This window comes from Anomaloglossus baeobatrachus, chromosome 5 (genome assembly GCF_048569485.1).
Source record: "Anomaloglossus baeobatrachus isolate aAnoBae1 chromosome 5, aAnoBae1.hap1, whole genome shotgun sequence".
NCBI classification, from domain to species: Eukaryota; Metazoa; Chordata; class Amphibia; order Anura; family Aromobatidae; genus Anomaloglossus; species Anomaloglossus baeobatrachus.
In genome coordinates, this window is record NC_134357.1 from 241,366,143 (window position 1) to 241,383,819 (window position 17,677).

At 46.7% G+C, this 17,677-nt stretch overlaps 1 protein-coding gene across 4 annotated transcripts; it reads right to left on the minus strand.

Moving 5' to 3' along the window:
• Nucleotides 1-1,323: 1,323 nt before the first annotated feature.
• Nucleotides 1,324-9,622, minus strand: LOC142311116 (uncharacterized). Of its 4 annotated transcripts, XM_075349238.1 has the most exons (3): nt 9,270-9,493; nt 8,258-8,306; nt 1,324-3,638 (listed from the first exon to the last, which is right to left on the minus strand). In XM_075349238.1, the coding sequence occupies exon 3, from the start codon at nt 3,532-3,534 to the stop codon at nt 1,612-1,614; it is 1,923 nt and encodes a 640-aa protein (XP_075205353.1). In that variant the 5' UTR covers nt 3,535-3,638; nt 8,258-8,306; nt 9,270-9,493; the 3' UTR covers nt 1,324-1,611. The 4 variants fall into 4 exon arrangements, with proteins under 4 accessions (XP_075205353.1, XP_075205354.1, XP_075205352.1 ...); XM_075349239.1 differs by lacking the exons at nt 8,258-8,306; nt 9,270-9,493 and adding an exon at nt 9,502-9,622; XM_075349237.1 differs by lacking the exon at nt 8,258-8,306.
• Between the last annotated feature and the right edge of the window lie 8,055 nt (nt 9,623-17,677).

Here is a 17,677-nt window from a genome sequence, read left to right on the forward strand (position 1 = left end):
TTCTCCTGATCACATTTTCTTCTTTCCTTCCTATATGTGGGAGTCGGAGTCGGTACAAGGGAAATTGAGGAGTCAGAGTCAAAGGTTTGGCTTACCGACTCCACAGCCCTGGCAACAACGTCGCTAACTAGGCCGGATGTGCGTCACAAATTCCGTGACCCCAACGACATCTCGTTAGCGATGTTGTTGCGTGTAAAGCGGCCTTTACAAGAATGTTTAGGGTCGTTACCATGTTGGAATACGAAAGAAGAGGATCATGCTCTGCTTCAGTATGTCACAGTACATGTGGGCATAAATGGTTCCCTCAATGAACTGTAGCTCCCGACAGCTCTCAAGCACTCATGTAGCCCCAAACCATGATACTCCCACCACCATGTTTGCCTGTAGACAAGACACTTGTCTTTGTACTCCTCACCTGGTTGCTGCCACACACATTTGACACCATTTGAACCAAATAGGTTTATCTTGGTCTCATCAGACCAGAGCATGGATTACTGAAACCATGTCCTTAGTATGCTACAGTAAACTGTTGTGGGCTTTCTTGTGTATCATCTTTACAAGAAGCTTCCTTCTGGGACAACAGCCATGCAGACAAATTTGATGTAGTGTATGGTCTGAGTGCTAACAGGCTGACCCCCCCCAACACCACTTTAACCTTTGCAGCAATGCTGGCAGAACTTATACATCTATTTTGAAAAGACAACCTCTGGATATGACGCTCAGCACATGTAGTCAACGTCTTTGGTAGACGATGGCGAGGCCTGTTCTGAGTGGAACCTGTCTTGTAAAACCACTGTATGGTCTTGGCCACTGTGCTGCAGCTCACTTTCAGAGTGTTGGCAATCTTTTTATAGCCTACGCCATCTTTATGTAAAACAACATTTTTATTTTTTTTTTCATAAAGTGCCAGGTTAGATCAGTGACCAGTAGGAGAGAGAGTGTGAGCAGTAACACCAAATTTAAACACACTTGCTCCCTATTCAAACTTGAGACCTTGTAACACTAAATGAGCCTCATGACAGCAGGGAGGGAAAATTGTTAATTGGGCACAATTTGGTCATTTTCACTTACGGGTATACTCACTTTTGTTGCCAGTGGTTTTGACATTAATAGCTGTGTGTCAATATTTAGAGGGCACAAATTTACACTGTTATACAAGCTGTACATTGACTAATTTACATTGATTCAAAGTATCATAGTCTTGCACCATGAAAATATATTAAATATTGACAAAAATTGAAAGGTGTACTTGTGATATAATGTAAAAAATAATTTTTTTTTAAACATTTGCTTCATAAAAAAAAAATCCACACAAACCTCAATTATTCTATTACAGTCCAACTTTCATTTTTATTTCACTATTATTTTGAATAGACTACAGATAGCGTGCCAAGCTTGCATTTTTAGAAGTTGAAAATACCCAAATTAGATAGCACATAGTTATCAAAGTTCCACCACTGTCAATATCATTGAATAATATTTTCTGACCCTGCTGAATAATCTATAAGAACAAATGATCAGGTTCAAAGAAGAGACTGCTGTTGTGTTGTAAAGCATTCTTGGTATCTCTTCACCAGTTTTAATTGACCTTAAACTCTCCTCGCTTAGAAGTCAATCTACGATTTCTTTCTTGTGATGTCGCTGATGTTTACCTAGAGAAGACTTGTCACTATAACATTTTCCACAGTGTGAACACACATATGGCTTCTCCCCAGTATGAATCCTCTGATGAACTACTAATGACGACTTATTACTGTATTTTTTGCCACATTCCAAACATATAAACTCCTTCTCTCCTGTGTGAGTCCGAAGATGCTTTGCCAAATTCCGTTTCTCGCTAAAATGTCGACCACATTCAGTACAAGTGTACTGATTCTTCTGTGAGTGGATGTTCAGATGTTTCGTTAGAGAGGAATTGTACGTGTAGCATTTACCACAATGCAAACAAACATATGGCTTCTCACCTGTGTGTAGTCTTTGATGGACGATGAGGGACAACTTATTGCTCAAATCTTTACCACATTCAGAACATCGAAATTGTTTCTCGCTCAAGTGAGTTCGTTGGTGCCTGGACAGCTTGCCACTCTCTGCAAAACATTTTCCACATTCAGCACATTCAAATGGCCGCTCACCAGTGTGAGTTCTTTCATGTCTCACTAGTTTTCCTTTTTCAGTAAACCGTTTTCCACACCGGGTACACTCATAAGGCTTTTCACCTGTGTGTATTCTTTGATGCACCACTAGTTGTTTATTGTTCTGAAAACATTTGCCACACTCGGAACACTCATAAGGTTCTTCTCCTCTGTGAATTCGTTGATGTACAGCTAGTTGGGCATTACCTGGAAAATACTTTCCACACTCTAAGCATCTTTCACCTTTGTGAGTTCTTTGATGCCGAATTAGCTTGCCTTTCTCAGCAAACTGAAAGCCACACTCCATACAGGCATAAGGCCTCTCACCAGTGTGAGTTCGTTCATGCCGGACTAACTTTCCTTTCCAAGAGAACTGCTTTCCACAAAAACTACATTTAAACGACTTTTTTGATTTTTTTCCAGTGTGACTTTTTTGATGGACAAGTAGCTGGCAGTTTGTTTGGAAACACTGACCACACTGTAGACATTCATATTGGCTCAGAGGCTGGATGTCTTCAGATTCTGATTCAGATTCATCATTGTGTAATACCTTCTGCTTAGCATGATGTCGCTGATGTTTTCCCAGAGTTGTGATATCATTAAAACTTCTTCCACATTCTACACATATCAATTCATAGTCTTCACTGACTCTGCTACTTTTATTGAGAGTAATAATCGGGCTGTCCTGCTTGACGTCATCATTTGGAAAATGTGATAACATTGTACTATTCCCAAGCGCAATTACATTTTGGTCTGTTGTATTTTTTTCGGTGGAGGAACACGGTTCCTCTTTTATGTGAGTATTTGAAGCTTCACTAAAATCAGATTCCTCCTTAATATTAGCTGGTAAATATTCCTGGGTCTGATCTATTGGTTTAAAAATATCAGGGTCAGTTATAATTTTTCCATTACGTGTGACTGGCCTCTCTTTCATTTCAACCGGGTCTACATGTACTGAAGGTTTGTGAACGTCAGTGTTTACGAGACTTCCATCATAACAGGAGTCCAATTCTTCCTTAACATGAGGGGACAGATCTTGTCTGGAATCATTGGGGCTACAACTGTCAGCATTATTAGAGTTTCCTATGTCATAAGCAGAGCGTTCATCCTTGATATGACTAGATGTATCTTCTGTATGATCTACGGGTGTATAGATCGCATTGTCCTCAAGATGTTTGATATCAAAGGAGTTAGGTTCCTCTTTTATGCAAGCAGGTTCGGAATGCCATTTATTATTTGTAGTTGTATTATCAGCAGTGTTTGTAGGATTACTTCCATCACATGAGCCTGGTTCCTCCTTGATAAATTCAGATGAATATTGCCTTGTATCATTTACTAATAAAGCTATGTCAGGTTCTGTGACGCTGCCATCTTCAAATAAAGAGAACTGCTTGGTTGCCATCCTCAGAGCTTTGCATCCTACTTTTTAGCGTATTTTAAGGTTCTTGTTTGTAGTTAGGCAAGATGATGAATACCATTCTGTTGGGATTCCAGCTTTAAATACATCTGTTGGGGTAAAAACAAAAAGCATCAATTCAATATTTAGTAAGTTATTTGAACTTTATAACGTACCCTGACCCTTAATTTGGTTAAACATTTTGTGCACATTTAAGACCGTAGTTCTTTTAGCTTAGTAAATCTGAACAAGTGTTCATTAAAGGCTGGCAGGAACAGTATAGAGAACATCGGTGCTACTGGTGTCCACATCGCTGTCACTGAACGCTAAGGGAACCAGTGGGTCAAACATTCACAAAAAAATTGTTAGTTCTCAGATTTTGGGCTGAACTGACAAAAGTATCTCATCACCTGCACCTCTTCCTCCTCCAGCCCAAATCTGGAATAAATCTGGGAAGAATGGATCAATCACAACAAATCATTTGTATCAATGATATCAAACGGAATGATGAGGTTTATAAGCAGATTCACACACAACGTACAGATTGGAGGACACTGCAGGTCTAGAGACAGAGAACGTTGACAAGACTCAATTACAGAAAGGTCTAGATTTACAATAAAGAGTAAATGGTAAATGTGGGGCAGTGTGCCATTTCATCACAGGTACAGCAGAGTTTGTGGTTTATTCTCTATTTTTTCTTACACATTTTTCTTTTTTATAGAAAGATATTGTTTTTTGTACAAGAAAATCTTTGAGCATATCCAATCATTATTTATTGAGCAGGGTGCTGAAAGGTTAATCCACATTACCAAGAGGCTCATTGAGAGAAAGCCTAGAACAATAAGCTATGCCAGGAACATCCTCTTTACCCATGCAATTTGGATGGATAATTTTCCCATCTCACCCATACAAGATTGTTTGGCCCCATTGAGAGAGCATGTGTTTTTAGTAGGACCCAGGAGTAGCATAGTCAGACATTACTGGTAGTGGCTTGTCTTCCAGAAAAAAAGGATAGCGGCCCATACTTTCTGCACTAACACGTTCTGCTGGGGGAAAAATAATGTTTATAAGGCTATGTGTCCACGTTGCTTTTTACCTGCTTTTTTGCTGCTTTTTCAACTGCAGCGTTTAATGCCAAAATGGTTGTGTTCTGCTTTTCAAGCAAAGTCTATGGGAATTTGGGTTTCTTGTCCGCACTATGCAGTTCAAACTGCAGCCTTTTTGTGGCAGAACTTTGGACAAAAACTCAGCTTTGCAGTGCAAAACCCAAATGGCAAAAACAATTCACATGTCAATTGTTTTTGCCATTTGCGTTTTGAACTGCAAAGCAGAGTTTTTGCCCAAATTTCTGCCTGAAAAAGGCTGCATTTTGAACTGCATAGTGGGGTTTAGAAACCCAAATTCCCATAGACTAAGCTTGAAAAGCAGAACACATCCATTTTGGCATTAAACGCTGCAGTTGAAAAAGCAGCAAAAAAGCAGGTAAAAAGCAACTTGGACACATAGCCTAAGACCACCTATATACAATAGACAGCTCTGTTGACTAATGTGTACAGTGGTCTTTTCTGCCCCAACAAGATTCAGCCTTTAAAGGCATTGTAAAACATTTTCATCATCACCTTCTGGGAGACACATTGTCTTTTACTATCAAAATAACCGGTTAAAGTGGTTGATTTTGCAGAAGGAGTTGCATTTCACCATACCATTATTTGTTTTTATTTATAATCTGGTGATTTATATGTATTTAATGTTTTTTGGAAGGGATAGTAATATAGCCGCAAATCAAGTTTGTTTGTTTGGTTTTTTTTTTTAACTGCAGTCATTGGGTGGAAAAAACTGAATATTAAAGGGGTTGTTCAGTAAAAACAAGTTGTCACCTATCTACAGAATATGTGATCACTTGTTGATTGGTGGGAGCTTGGCCAATAGGACCTGAACTATCGGTAGATCAAGGGGGATTTTATCCCTGTTAGAATGAAGCAGCAGTGCACATGCTCGCCCCCTGATCCATTCATTTTCTACAGGGCTATCGGCTTTTATCATCACCTCTATGAAGGATGAATGGAACGTCAAATGTCCAACACCTGTCACTTTATTTGGTAACAAGGATAAACCTTTTGGGGACAACAATTCCCAGAAATGCCTATTAGTGGAGGTCCCAGGAGTGGGACACCCACCGATCAGCAAATATAACCTATCCTGTAAATAGGTGATGGCTTGTTTTCACTGGAGAACCTCTTTAGCCCCTTAATGAAGGAGCCAATTTGGACCTTAAAAGGGAAGCTGTCACCAGATTTGGAGCCTATAAGCTGCAGCCACCACCAGTGGGCTCTTATATACAGCATTCTAACATGCTGTATATAAGAGCCCAGGCCGCTGCGTAGAACATAAAAATTACTTTAATACTCACCTAAGGGGCAGTGCAGTGCAGTGCAGTGCAAACTGGTCGGATGGGTGTCTCCGTTCTCCGGTACCAGTGCCTCCTCTTTCGGCCATCTTTGTCCTCTTTCTTCTGAAGCTGCGGTGCATGACACATCCTATATCATCCACAATAGCCGGCATTGAGGTCCTGCGCAGGGCAGATCAAAGTATTGTGGTGTGCCTGCGCAGGAGCTCAATGCAGGCTCGTGTGCATGACGTAGGACATGCCTCTCGGAACAGAAGGAGCAATGTTGGAATTTTGGAAAGCAAATTTGGCTTATATAGCTTGTGGGAACCATGTCACACTCGCAGGGCCCTTAAGGTGCCAAAACAGCAGAAACCTCCACAAGTGACCATATTTTGGAAACCAGACCCAATTTATGTAGGGGTGTGTTGAGCATTTTTAACCCATAGGTGCTTCACAAAAGCTTTTAAAATGTGGATGTGACAATGATGGTTACGGTTTCTTCCGTTAAAAATGCTATTTTAGCACAAGAGTAGTAATTGTTACAATGGTGATAGGAGAAAACGGAGTACATAATTTGATACACAGTTTTCCCTGAACACAGTGATACCCCATACACATTTGAACACATGGTAGGGCTCAGAGTTTTGGTTGGTTTTTGGAACGCAAATTTGGACATGTTGCAATTGTAGAGCCCTTGAGGTGCCAAAAATGTAGAAACACCCACATATGACCACATTTGGCAAACTAAACCCTACAATGAATTCATCAACTGGTGTGAGGAGTATTTTTAACTCACAAGTTACACAGAATTTTATTAGATTGGGCCATGAAAACTAAAATCATAGGGTTTTTCCATTAAAATTTTACTTTAGCTTCAAAATTTAAATTAACACAAAAGAGTAATAAAAGAAAATAGACAGGACAATTTGTAATGCAATTTTTATCAAACCCCATATATGGTTTTACGCTACTATTTGAGTATATAGCACGGATCAGATGGGAAGGAACGCAACTTGGTATTTAGAATGCAGATTTAGTTTGGAATAGATTGTGGCCTCCATTAGCCGAGCCCCTGAGGTGCCAGATCAGCAGAAACCCCACAAGTGACCTCATATTGGAAACGATACTGCATAAGGAACTCATCTAGGGGGGTAGTAAGTATTTTGAACCTACAGGTGTCTAACAGAATTTTATAACATTTTAGTGGTAAAAATGTAATTTTTTTTTTTTTTAGCTGAATCTGGACCCCACAATTTATTGTGCAATGTCTTCCGAATGTGGTGCTGCCCTATGTGTCATCAGAAACTCCTGTTTGGCCACACAGCAGTGCTGAGAGGGATGGAGCACTATTTGGCTTTTAGAACACATGTTTTGCTAAAATAGATTGCGGTCGATATGTGCAGAGCCACAAGAGCAGAATACCCCCAGAAGTGACACCATTGTAGAAATTACACCTCTCAATTTATTTATGGCAGCAGTAACTATTTGTAGTATCCACGCCACGCTCGTTTTCTGGAGAATTACAAATAGGCCAGTTTAATGCCCATATATTGTGCCCCCATATATTGCAGCTCCCCCATATATTGTGCCTAGTTTCTGGAGAAAAACATTCTGTAAATTAAGTGCGCTCTCCCCACTACAATATTTCCACACACATGGTTGCTTACTGCGGTTTAGGTACAGGGGGCTCAGGAGGAGGGCATTTAGATTTGGGAGTGCAGACAGCACTGGATTTTCTTTGGGAAGTGGGAGCTGGTCACTTTTTCAGAGTCTTTGTTCTACCAGAAATGTGGGACCCCCGATATTTCCAGTAAGATAATGGACCTGAGTGGGGGCTGAGTTTATGCGGGACACGGTTAGGGGTTTTATTGGTAACATTATGGGGTACAGAACATTTTTGGATCACTTTCGGTATAAGGCTGGGATCACATTCTTGTGTTCTGTGCTGAGCACTTATGTTAGGGTTTCTATGTAAATCCCTCAAAAATGTGATTCAAACAAAACCCACGGCAAAACCATTAACCCTAATGAGGCAGATGGAGACATGTTAGACTGTGCATGGCTTCTGATGCACTGGTGTCCACCTTGTGATGATGCACTTACAGCTCCTCAGCCTCCGCTGTATTTTCTACAGAGAAGCCCTTCCCCTGCTAATTCACAGGTCAGTGGCCAGTGTACTAGATCAAAGACCTGTCAGTCATCCAGTGAAGGGTTCTACTAGGTAGAAAATACCGCTGTATGAGGAGCTGTAAGTGCATCATCAGGCCCCAATTCACTTTCAGACAGCTTCAAAAGGTGATTTCTCAATAATGGAGCAACACTTTGATTAAACTTGCTTACCTGTTAAAGGACTACACAGCCATATTAATGTTTTAGGTGATACGGTTCCCTTAAAATAAGCAAAAAGGGATCATTCAAATGTATGTTTCCAAGTATATTTTTAAACTTGCGATTGATTATTCGATAGAATTAGGCTATGTGCGCACGTGTGTGCTCTGCACCGCACACAAAAGGTCCGCTTCAGAGCGCAGCTGAAAAGCTCCGCTCTGAAGCGCCTGTTGCCTGCAGAATTCCCGCGCTCTGCATACTGCCTCTCCCAATAGACAGCATGCAAAGCGCACGAAAGAAGTGACATGTCACTTCTTAGAACACACACTTCGGGCAGCAGCCGAATCGCTGCGTTCTAATACGCCACGTGCGCACGTCTCCTGCACAATCTTCATAGATTATGCTGGGGATGCAAGGACGGTGCAGATCGCAGCGTAACTGCATGCAAGACGCACACGTGCGCACATAGCCTTATAGTATATGGCATTAATACTTAGATGGCTGCCATAGTAAACCCATCACTCACACAACACCATGCACTGCGGACCCCCCAGAGGTCCCAGCTAGGGAGCTCACCTCTGCGGACCCCCCAGAGGTCCCAGCTAGGGAGCTCACCTCTGCGGACCCCCCAGAGGTCCCTGCTAGGGAGCTCACCTCTGCGGACCCCCCAGAGGTCCCTGCTAGGGAGCTCACCTCTGCGGACCCCCCAGAGGTCCCTGCTAGGGAGCTCACCTCTGCGGACCCCCCAGAGGTCCCTGCTAGGGAGCTCACCTCTGCGGACCCCCCAGAGGTCCCTGCTAGGGAGCTCACCTCTGCGGACCCCCCAGAGGTCCCTGCTAGGGAGCTCACCTCTGCGGACCCCCCAGAGGTCCCTGCTAGGAAGCTGAGGAGCTTACCCGCTTGACAATATCAGGGCACACAGAATCCATAGGATGTTCTACAGACTAAGGCAGAGACACAAGAGTATGGCGGCCAGGTCTCTATTTGGTCGCGTTGTGTTGGTAGTGAGCTGTGTGCAGGATACCTGTGCTTCAGCTGAGCTTCACGAGCCGACCAGAACACACAGGAAGCAAGGCAAAATGGTTGTTGCTAAAGTCCAGTGGCTAGAAGGACCTCGGGCGTGTCCGGCTTGGTTAGTGGGTGTAGTGATGTTTCCTCCGTCCACTATACTGATAGAACCCCCCATTCTGGAGGTCCTACCCCCGCTTCTATCACACGTGCACTTAGATGTGGGCGTGACGGGATTTAGAAGTTACCTTCTGCGCAGATGCTCAGTCTAGTAGAAAGGACCTTTGATTATGTCAGGTCATGTGCTAGATCACATGTACAGGAAGCACGGGACTCTAGGCACTAGTAAACTGGCTAGAATGTATGGGCTGCCTTGAGGACGTACCAGAATCCCATGCACTCTAGACGCAACCCAAATCCCGCAATGCTAAATGGTCATAGATAACCCCTGCCGACTGCAACAGGGAACTGCTTGGTACAGTGCTCCGCCTATAGAAAACTACGGCACCGCATAATGAGAGCTCCCCCTGCCGACCACAACTGGATACTGCAGCTCAATATTATGAGAGCTCCCCCTGCCGACCATAACAGGGAACAACAACTCAGTACAATGAGAGCTGCCCCTGCCGACCATAACAGGGAACTACAGCTCAGTATAATGAGAGCTCCCCCTGCCGACCATAACAGAGAACTACAGCTCAGTACAATGAGAGCTCCCCCTGCCGACCATAACTGGATACTGCAGCTCAATATTATGAGAGCTCCCCCTGCCGACCATAACAGAGAACTACAGCTCAGTACAATGAGACCTCCCCCAGCCGACCATAACAGGGAACTACAGCTCAGTATAATGAGAGCTCCCCCTGCCGACCATAACAGGGAACTACAGCTCAGTACAATGAGAGCTCTCCCTGCCGACCATAACAGGGAACTACAGCTCAGTATAATGAGAGCTCCCCCTGCCGACCATAACAGAGAACTACAGCTCAGTACAATGAGAGCTCTCCCTGCCGACCATAACAGGGAACTACAGCTCAGTACAATGAGAGCTCCGCCTGCCGACCATAACAGGGAACTACAGCTCAGTACAATGAGAGCTCCCCCTGCCGACCATAACAGTGAACTACAGCTCAGTACAATGAGAGCTCTCCCTGCCGACCATAACAGGGAACTACAGCTCAGTACAATGAGAGCTCTCCCTGCCGACCATAACAGGGAACTACAGCTCAGTATAATGAGAGCTCCGCCTGCCGACCATAACAGAGAACTACAGCTCAGTACAATGAGAGCTCCCCCTGCCGACCATAACAGAGAACTACAGCTCAGTACAATGAGAGCTCTCCCTGCCGACCATAACAGGGAACTACAGCTCAGTATAATGAGAGCTCCGCCTGCCGACCATAACAGAGAACTACAGCTCAGTACAATGAGAGCTCTCCCTGCCGACCATAACAGGGAACTACAGCTCAGTATAATGAGAGCTCCGCCTGCCGACCATAACAGGGAACTACAGCTCAGTATAATGAGAGCTCTCCCTGCCGACCATAACAGAGAACTACAGCTCAGTACAATGAGAGCTCCCCCTGCCGACCATAACAGGGAACTACAGCTCAGTATAATGAGACCTCCCCCTGCCGACCATAACAGAGAACTACAGCTCAGTATAATGAGAGCTCCCCCTGCCGACCATAACAGAGAACTACAGCTCAGTACAATGAGAGCTCCCCCTGCCGACCATAACAGAGAACTACAGCTCAGTACAATGAGAGCTCCTCCTGCCGACCATAACAGGGAACTACAGCTCAGTACAATGAGAGCTCTCCCTGCCGACCATAACAGGGAACTACAGCTCAGTACAATGAGAGCTCCCCCTGCCGACCATAACAGAGAACTACAGCTCAGTACAATGAGAGCTCCTCCTGCCGACCATAACAGGGAACTACAGCTCAGTACAATGAGAGCTCTCCCTGCCGACCATAACAGGGAACTACAGCTCAGTACAATGAGAGCTCCCCCTGCCGACCATAACAGAGAACTACAGCTCAGTACAATGAGAGCTCCTCCTGCCGACCATAACAGGGAACTACAGCTCAGTACAATGAGAGCTCTCCCTGCCGACCATAACAGGGAACTACAGCTCAGTACAATGAGAGCTCCCCCTGCCGACCATAACAGAGAACTACAGCTCAGTACAATGAGAGCTCTCCCTGCCGACCATAACAGAGAACTACAGCTCAGTACAATGAGAGCTCCCCCTGCCGACCATAACAGGGAACTACAGCTCAGTATAATGAGACCTCCCCCTGCCGACCATAACAGAGAACTACAGCTCAGTATAATGAGAGCTCCCCCTGCCGACCATAACAGAGAACTACAGCTCAGTACAATGAGAGCTCCCCCTGCCGACCATAACAGAGAACTACAGCTCAGTACAATGAGAGCTCCTCCTGCCGACCATAACAGGGAACTACAGCTCAGTACAATGAGAGCTCTCCCTGCCGACCATAACAGAGAACTACAGCTCAGTACAATGAGAGCTCCCCCTGCCGACCATAACAGAGAACTACAGCTCAGTACAATGAGAGCTCCTCCTGCCGACCATAACAGGGAACTACAGCTCAGTATAATGAGAGCTCCGCCTGCCGACCATAACAGGGAACTACAGCTCAGTATAATGAGAGCTCTCCCTGCCGACCATAGCAGGGAACTACAGCTCAGTACAATGAGAGCTCTCCCTGCCGACCATAACAGGGAACTACAGCTCAGTATAATGAGAGCTCCGCCTGCCGACCATAACAGAGAACTACAGCTCAGTACAATGAGAGCTCTCCCTGCCGACCATAACAGGGAACTACAGCTCAGTATAATGAGAGCTCCGCCTGCCGACCATAACAGGGAACTACAGCTCAGTATAATGAGAGCTCTCCCTGCCGACCATAACAGAGAACTACAGCTCAGTACAATGAGAGCTCCCCCTGCCGACCATAACAGGGAACTACAGCTCAGTATAATGAGAGCTCTCCCTGCCGACCATAACAGAGAACTACAGCTCAGTACAATGAGAGCTCCCCCTGCCGACCATAACAGGGAACTACAGCTCAGTATAATGAGACCTCCCCCTGCCGACCATAACAGAGAACTACAGCTCAGTATAATGAGAGCTCCCCCTGCCGACCATAACAGAGAACTACAGCTCAGTACAATGAGAGCTCCCCCTGCCGACCATAACAGAGAACTACAGCTCAGTACAATGAGAGCTCCTCCTGCCGACCATAACAGGGAACTACAGCTCAGTACAATGAGAGCTCTCCCTGCCGACCATAACAGGGAACTACAGCTCAGTACAATGAGAGCTCCCCCTGCCGACCATAACAGAGAACTACAGCTCAGTACAATGAGAGCTCCTCCTGCCGACCATAACAGGGAACTACAGCTCAGTACAATGAGAGCTCTCCCTGCCGACCATAACAGGGAACTACAGCTCAGTACAATGAGAGCTCCCCCTGCCGACCATAACAGAGAACTACAGCTCAGTACAATGAGAGCTCCTCCTGCCGACCATAACAGGGAACTACAGCTCAGTACAATGAGAGCTCTCCCTGCCGACCATAACAGGGAACTACAGCTCAGTACAATGAGAGCTCCCCCTGCCGACCATAACAGAGAACTACAGCTCAGTACAATGAGAGCTCCTCCTGCCGACCATAACAGGGAACTACAGCTCAGTACAATGAGAGCTCTCCCTGCCGACCATAACAGGGAACTACAGCTCAGTACAATGAGAGCTCCCCCTGCCGACCATAACAGAGAACTACAGCTCAGTACAATGAGAGCTCCTCCTGCCGACCATAACAGGGAACTACAGCTCAGTACAATGAGAGCTCCCCCTGCCGACCATAACAGTGAACTACAGCTCAGTACAATGAGAGCTCCGCCTGCCGACCATAACAGGGAACTACAGCTCAGTATAATGAGAGCTCCCCCTGCCGACCATAACAGGGAACTACAGCTCAGTACAATGAGAGCTCTCCCTGCCGACCATAACAGGGAACTACAGCTCAGTATAATGAGAGCTCCGCCTGCCGACCATAACAGGGAACTACAGCTCAGTATAATGAGAGCTCCCCCTGCCGACCATAACAGAGAACTACAGCTCAGTACAATGAGAGCTCCGCCTGCCGACCATAACAGGGAACTACAGCTCAGTATAATGAGAGCTCCGCCTGCCGACCATAACAGGGAACTACAGCTCAGTGCAATGAGAGCTCTCCCTGCCGACCATAACAGGGAACTACAGCTCAGTATAATGAGAGCTCTCCCTGCCGACCATAACAGAGAACTACAGCTCAGTACAATGAGAGCTCCCCCTGCCGACCATAACAGGGAACTACAGCTCAGTATAATGAGACCTCCCCCTGCCGACCATAACAGAGAACTACAGCTCAGTATAATGAGACCTCCCCCTGCCGACCATAACAGAGAACTACAGCTCAGTACAATGAGAGCTCCCCCTGCCGACCATAACAGGGAACTGCAGCTCAGTACAATGAGAGCTCCCCCTGCCGACCATAACAGAGAACTACAGCTCAGTACAATGAGAGCTCCCCCTGCCGACCATAACAGAGAACTACAGCTCAGTACAATGAGAGCTCCTCCTGCCGACCATAACAGGGAACTACAGCTCAGTACAATGAGAGCTCTCCCTGCCGACCATAACAGGGAACTACAGCTCAGTACAATGAGAGCTCCCCCTGCCGACCATAACAGAGAACTACAGCTCAGTACAATGAGAGCTCCTCCTGCCGACCATAACAGGGAACTACAGCTCAGTACAATGAGAGCTCTCCCTGCCGACCATAACAGGGAACTACAGCTCAGTACAATGAGAGCTCCCCCTGCCGACCATAACAGGGAACTACAGCTCAGTACAATGAGAGCTCCCCCTGCCGACCATAACAGAGAACTACAGCTCAGTACAATGAGAGCTCCTCCTGCCGACCATAACAGGGAACTACAGCTCAGTACAATGAGAGCTCCCCCTGCCGACCATAACAGTGAACTACAGCTCAGTACAATGAGAGCTCCGCCTGCCGACCATAACAGGGAACTACAGCTCAGTATAATGAGAGCTCTCCCTGCCGACCATAGCAGGGAACTACAGCTCAGTACAATGAGAGCTCTCCCTGCCGACCATAACAGGGAACTACAGCTCAGTATAATGAGAGCTCCGCCTGCCGACCATAACAGAGAACTACAGCTCAGTACAATGAGAGCTCTCCCTGCCGACCATAACAGGGAACTACAGCTCAGTACAATGAGAGCTCCGCCTGCCGACCATAACAGGGAACTACAGCTCAGTACAATGAGAGCTCCCCCTGCCGACCATAACAGTGAACTACAGCTCAGTACAATGAGAGCTCTCCCTGCCGACCATAACAGGGAACTACAGCTCAGTACAATGAGAGCTCTCCCTGCCGACCATAACAGGGAACTACAGCTCAGTATAATGAGAGCTCCGCCTGCCGACCATAACAGGGAACTACAGCTCAGTATAATGAAAGCTCTCCCTGCCGACCATAGCAGGGAACTACAGCTCAGTACAATGAGAGCTCTCCCTGCCGACCATAACAGGGAACTACAGCTCAGTATAATGAGAGCTCCGCCTGCCGACCATAACAGAGAACTACAGCTCAGTACAATGAGAGCTCTCCCTGCCGACCATAACAGGGAACTACAGCTCAGTATAATGAGAGCTCCGCCTGCCGACCATAACAGGGAACTACAGCTCAGTATAATGAGAGCTCTCCCTGCCGACCATAACAGAGAACTACAGCTCAGTACAATGAGAGCTCCCCCTGCCGACCATAACAGGGAACTACAGCTCAGTATAATGAGAGCTCTCCCTGCCGACCATAACAGAGAACTACAGCTCAGTACAATGAGAGCTCCCCCTGCCGACCATAACAGGGAACTACAGCTCAGTATAATGAGACCTCCCCCTGCCGACCATAACAGAGAACTACAGCTCAGTATAATGAGAGCTCCCCCTGCCGACCATAACAGAGAACTACAGCTCAGTACAATGAGAGCTCCTCCTGCCGACCATAACAGAGAACTACAGCTCAGTACAATGAGAGCTCCCCCTGCCGACCATAACAGAGAACTACAGCTCAGTACAATGAGAGCTCCTCCTGCCGACCATAACAGGGAACTACAGCTCAGTACAATGAGAGCTCTCCCTGCCGACCATAACAGGGAACTACAGCTCAGTACAATGAGAGCTCCCCCTGCCGACCATAACAGAGAACTACAGCTCAGTACAATGAGAGCTCCTCCTGCCGACCATAACAGGGAACTACAGCTCAGTACAATGAGAGCTCTCCCTGCCGACCATAACAGGGAACTACAGCTCAGTACAATGAGAGCTCCCCCTGCCGACCATAACAGAGAACTACAGCTCAGTACAATGAGAGCTCCTCCTGCCGACCATAACAGGGAACTACAGCTCAGTACAATGAGAGCTCTCCCTGCCGACCATAACAGGGAACTACAGCTCAGTACAATGAGAGCTCCCCCTGCCGACCATAACAGAGAACTACAGCTCAGTACAATGAGAGCTCCTCCTGCCGACCATAACAGGGAACTACAGCTCAGTACAATGAGAGCTCCCCCTGCCGACCATAACAGTGAACTACAGCTCAGTACAATGAGAGCTCCGCCTGCCGACCATAGCAGGGAACTACAGCTCAGTACAATGAGACCTCCCCCTGCCGACCATAACAGGGAACTACAGCTCAGTACAATGAGAGCTCTCCCTGCCGACCATAACAGGGAACTACAGCTCAGTATAATGAGAGCTCCCCCTGCCGACCATAACAGGGAACTACAGCTCAGTACAATGAGAGCTCTCCCTGCCGACCATAACAGGGAACTACAGCTCAGTATAATGAGAGCTCCGCCTGCCGACCATAACAGGGAACTACAGCTCAGTATAATGAGAGCTCCCCCTGCCGACCATAACAGAGAACTACAGCTCAGTACAATGAGAGCTCCGCCTGCCGACCATAACAGGGAACTACAGCTCAGTATAATGAGAGCTCCGCCTGCCGACCATAACAGGGAACTACAGCTCAGTGCAATGAGAGCTCTCCCTGCCGACCATAACAGGGAACTACAGCTCAGTATAATGAGAGCTCTCCCTGCCGACCATAACAGAGAACTACAGCTCAGTACAATGAGAGCTCCCCCTGCCGACCATAACAGGGAACTACAGCTCAGTATAATGAGACCTCCCCCTGCCGACCATAACAGAGAACTACAGCTCAGTATAATGAGAGCTCCCCCTGCCGACCATAACAGAGAACTACAGCTCAGTACAATGAGAGCTCCTCCTGCCGACCATAACAGAGAACTACAGCTCAGTACAATGAGAGCTCCCCCTGCCGACCATAACAGAGAACTACAGCTCAGTACAATGAGAGCTCCTCCTGCCGACCATAACAGGGAACTACAGCTCAGTACAATGAGAGCTCTCCCTGCCGACCATAACAGGGAACTACAGCTCAGTACAATGAGAGCTCCCCCTGCCGACCATAACAGAGAACTACAGCTCAGTACAATGAGAGCTCCTCCTGCCGACCATAACAGGGAACTACAGCTCAGTACAATGAGAGCTCTCCCTGCCGACCATAACAGGGAACTACAGCTCAGTACAATGAGAGCTCCCCCTGCCGACCATAACAGAGAACTACAGCTCAGTACAATGAGAGCTCCTCCTGCCGACCATAACAGGGAACTACAGCTCAGTACAATGAGAGCTCCCCCTGCCGACCATAACAGTGAACTACAGCTCAGTACAATGAGAGCTCCGCCTGCCGACCATAACAGGGAACTACAGCTCAGTATAATGAGAGCTCCCCCTGCCGACCATAACAGGGAACTACAGCTCAGTATAATGAGAGCTCTCCCTGCCGACCATAACAGGGAACTACAGCTCAGTATAATGAGAGCTCCCCCTGCCGACCATAACAGAGAACTACAGCTCAGTACAATGAGAGCTCTCCCTGCCGACCATAACAGGGAACTACAGCTCAGTATAATGAGAGCTCCGCCTGCCGACCATAACAGGGAACTACAGCTCAGTATAATGAGAGCTCTCCCTGCCGACCATAACAGAGAACTACAGCTCAGTATAATGAGAGCTCCCCCTGCCGACCATAACAGAGAACTACAGCTCAGTACAATGAGAGCTCCCCCTGCCGACCATAACAGAGAACTACAGCTCAGTATAATGAGACCTCCCCCTGCCGACCATAACAGAGAACTACAGCTCAGTACAATGAGAGCTCCTCCTGCCGACCATAACAGGGAACTACAGCTCAGTACAATGAGAGCTCCCCCTGCCGACCATAACAGTGAACTACA

Excerpts from the sequence above, each read along its gene's own strand:
- LOC142311116 (XM_075349239.1), bottom strand. The coding sequence starts at position 3,534 with ATGGCAACCAAGCAGTTCTCTTTATTTGAAGATGGCAGCGTCACAGAA.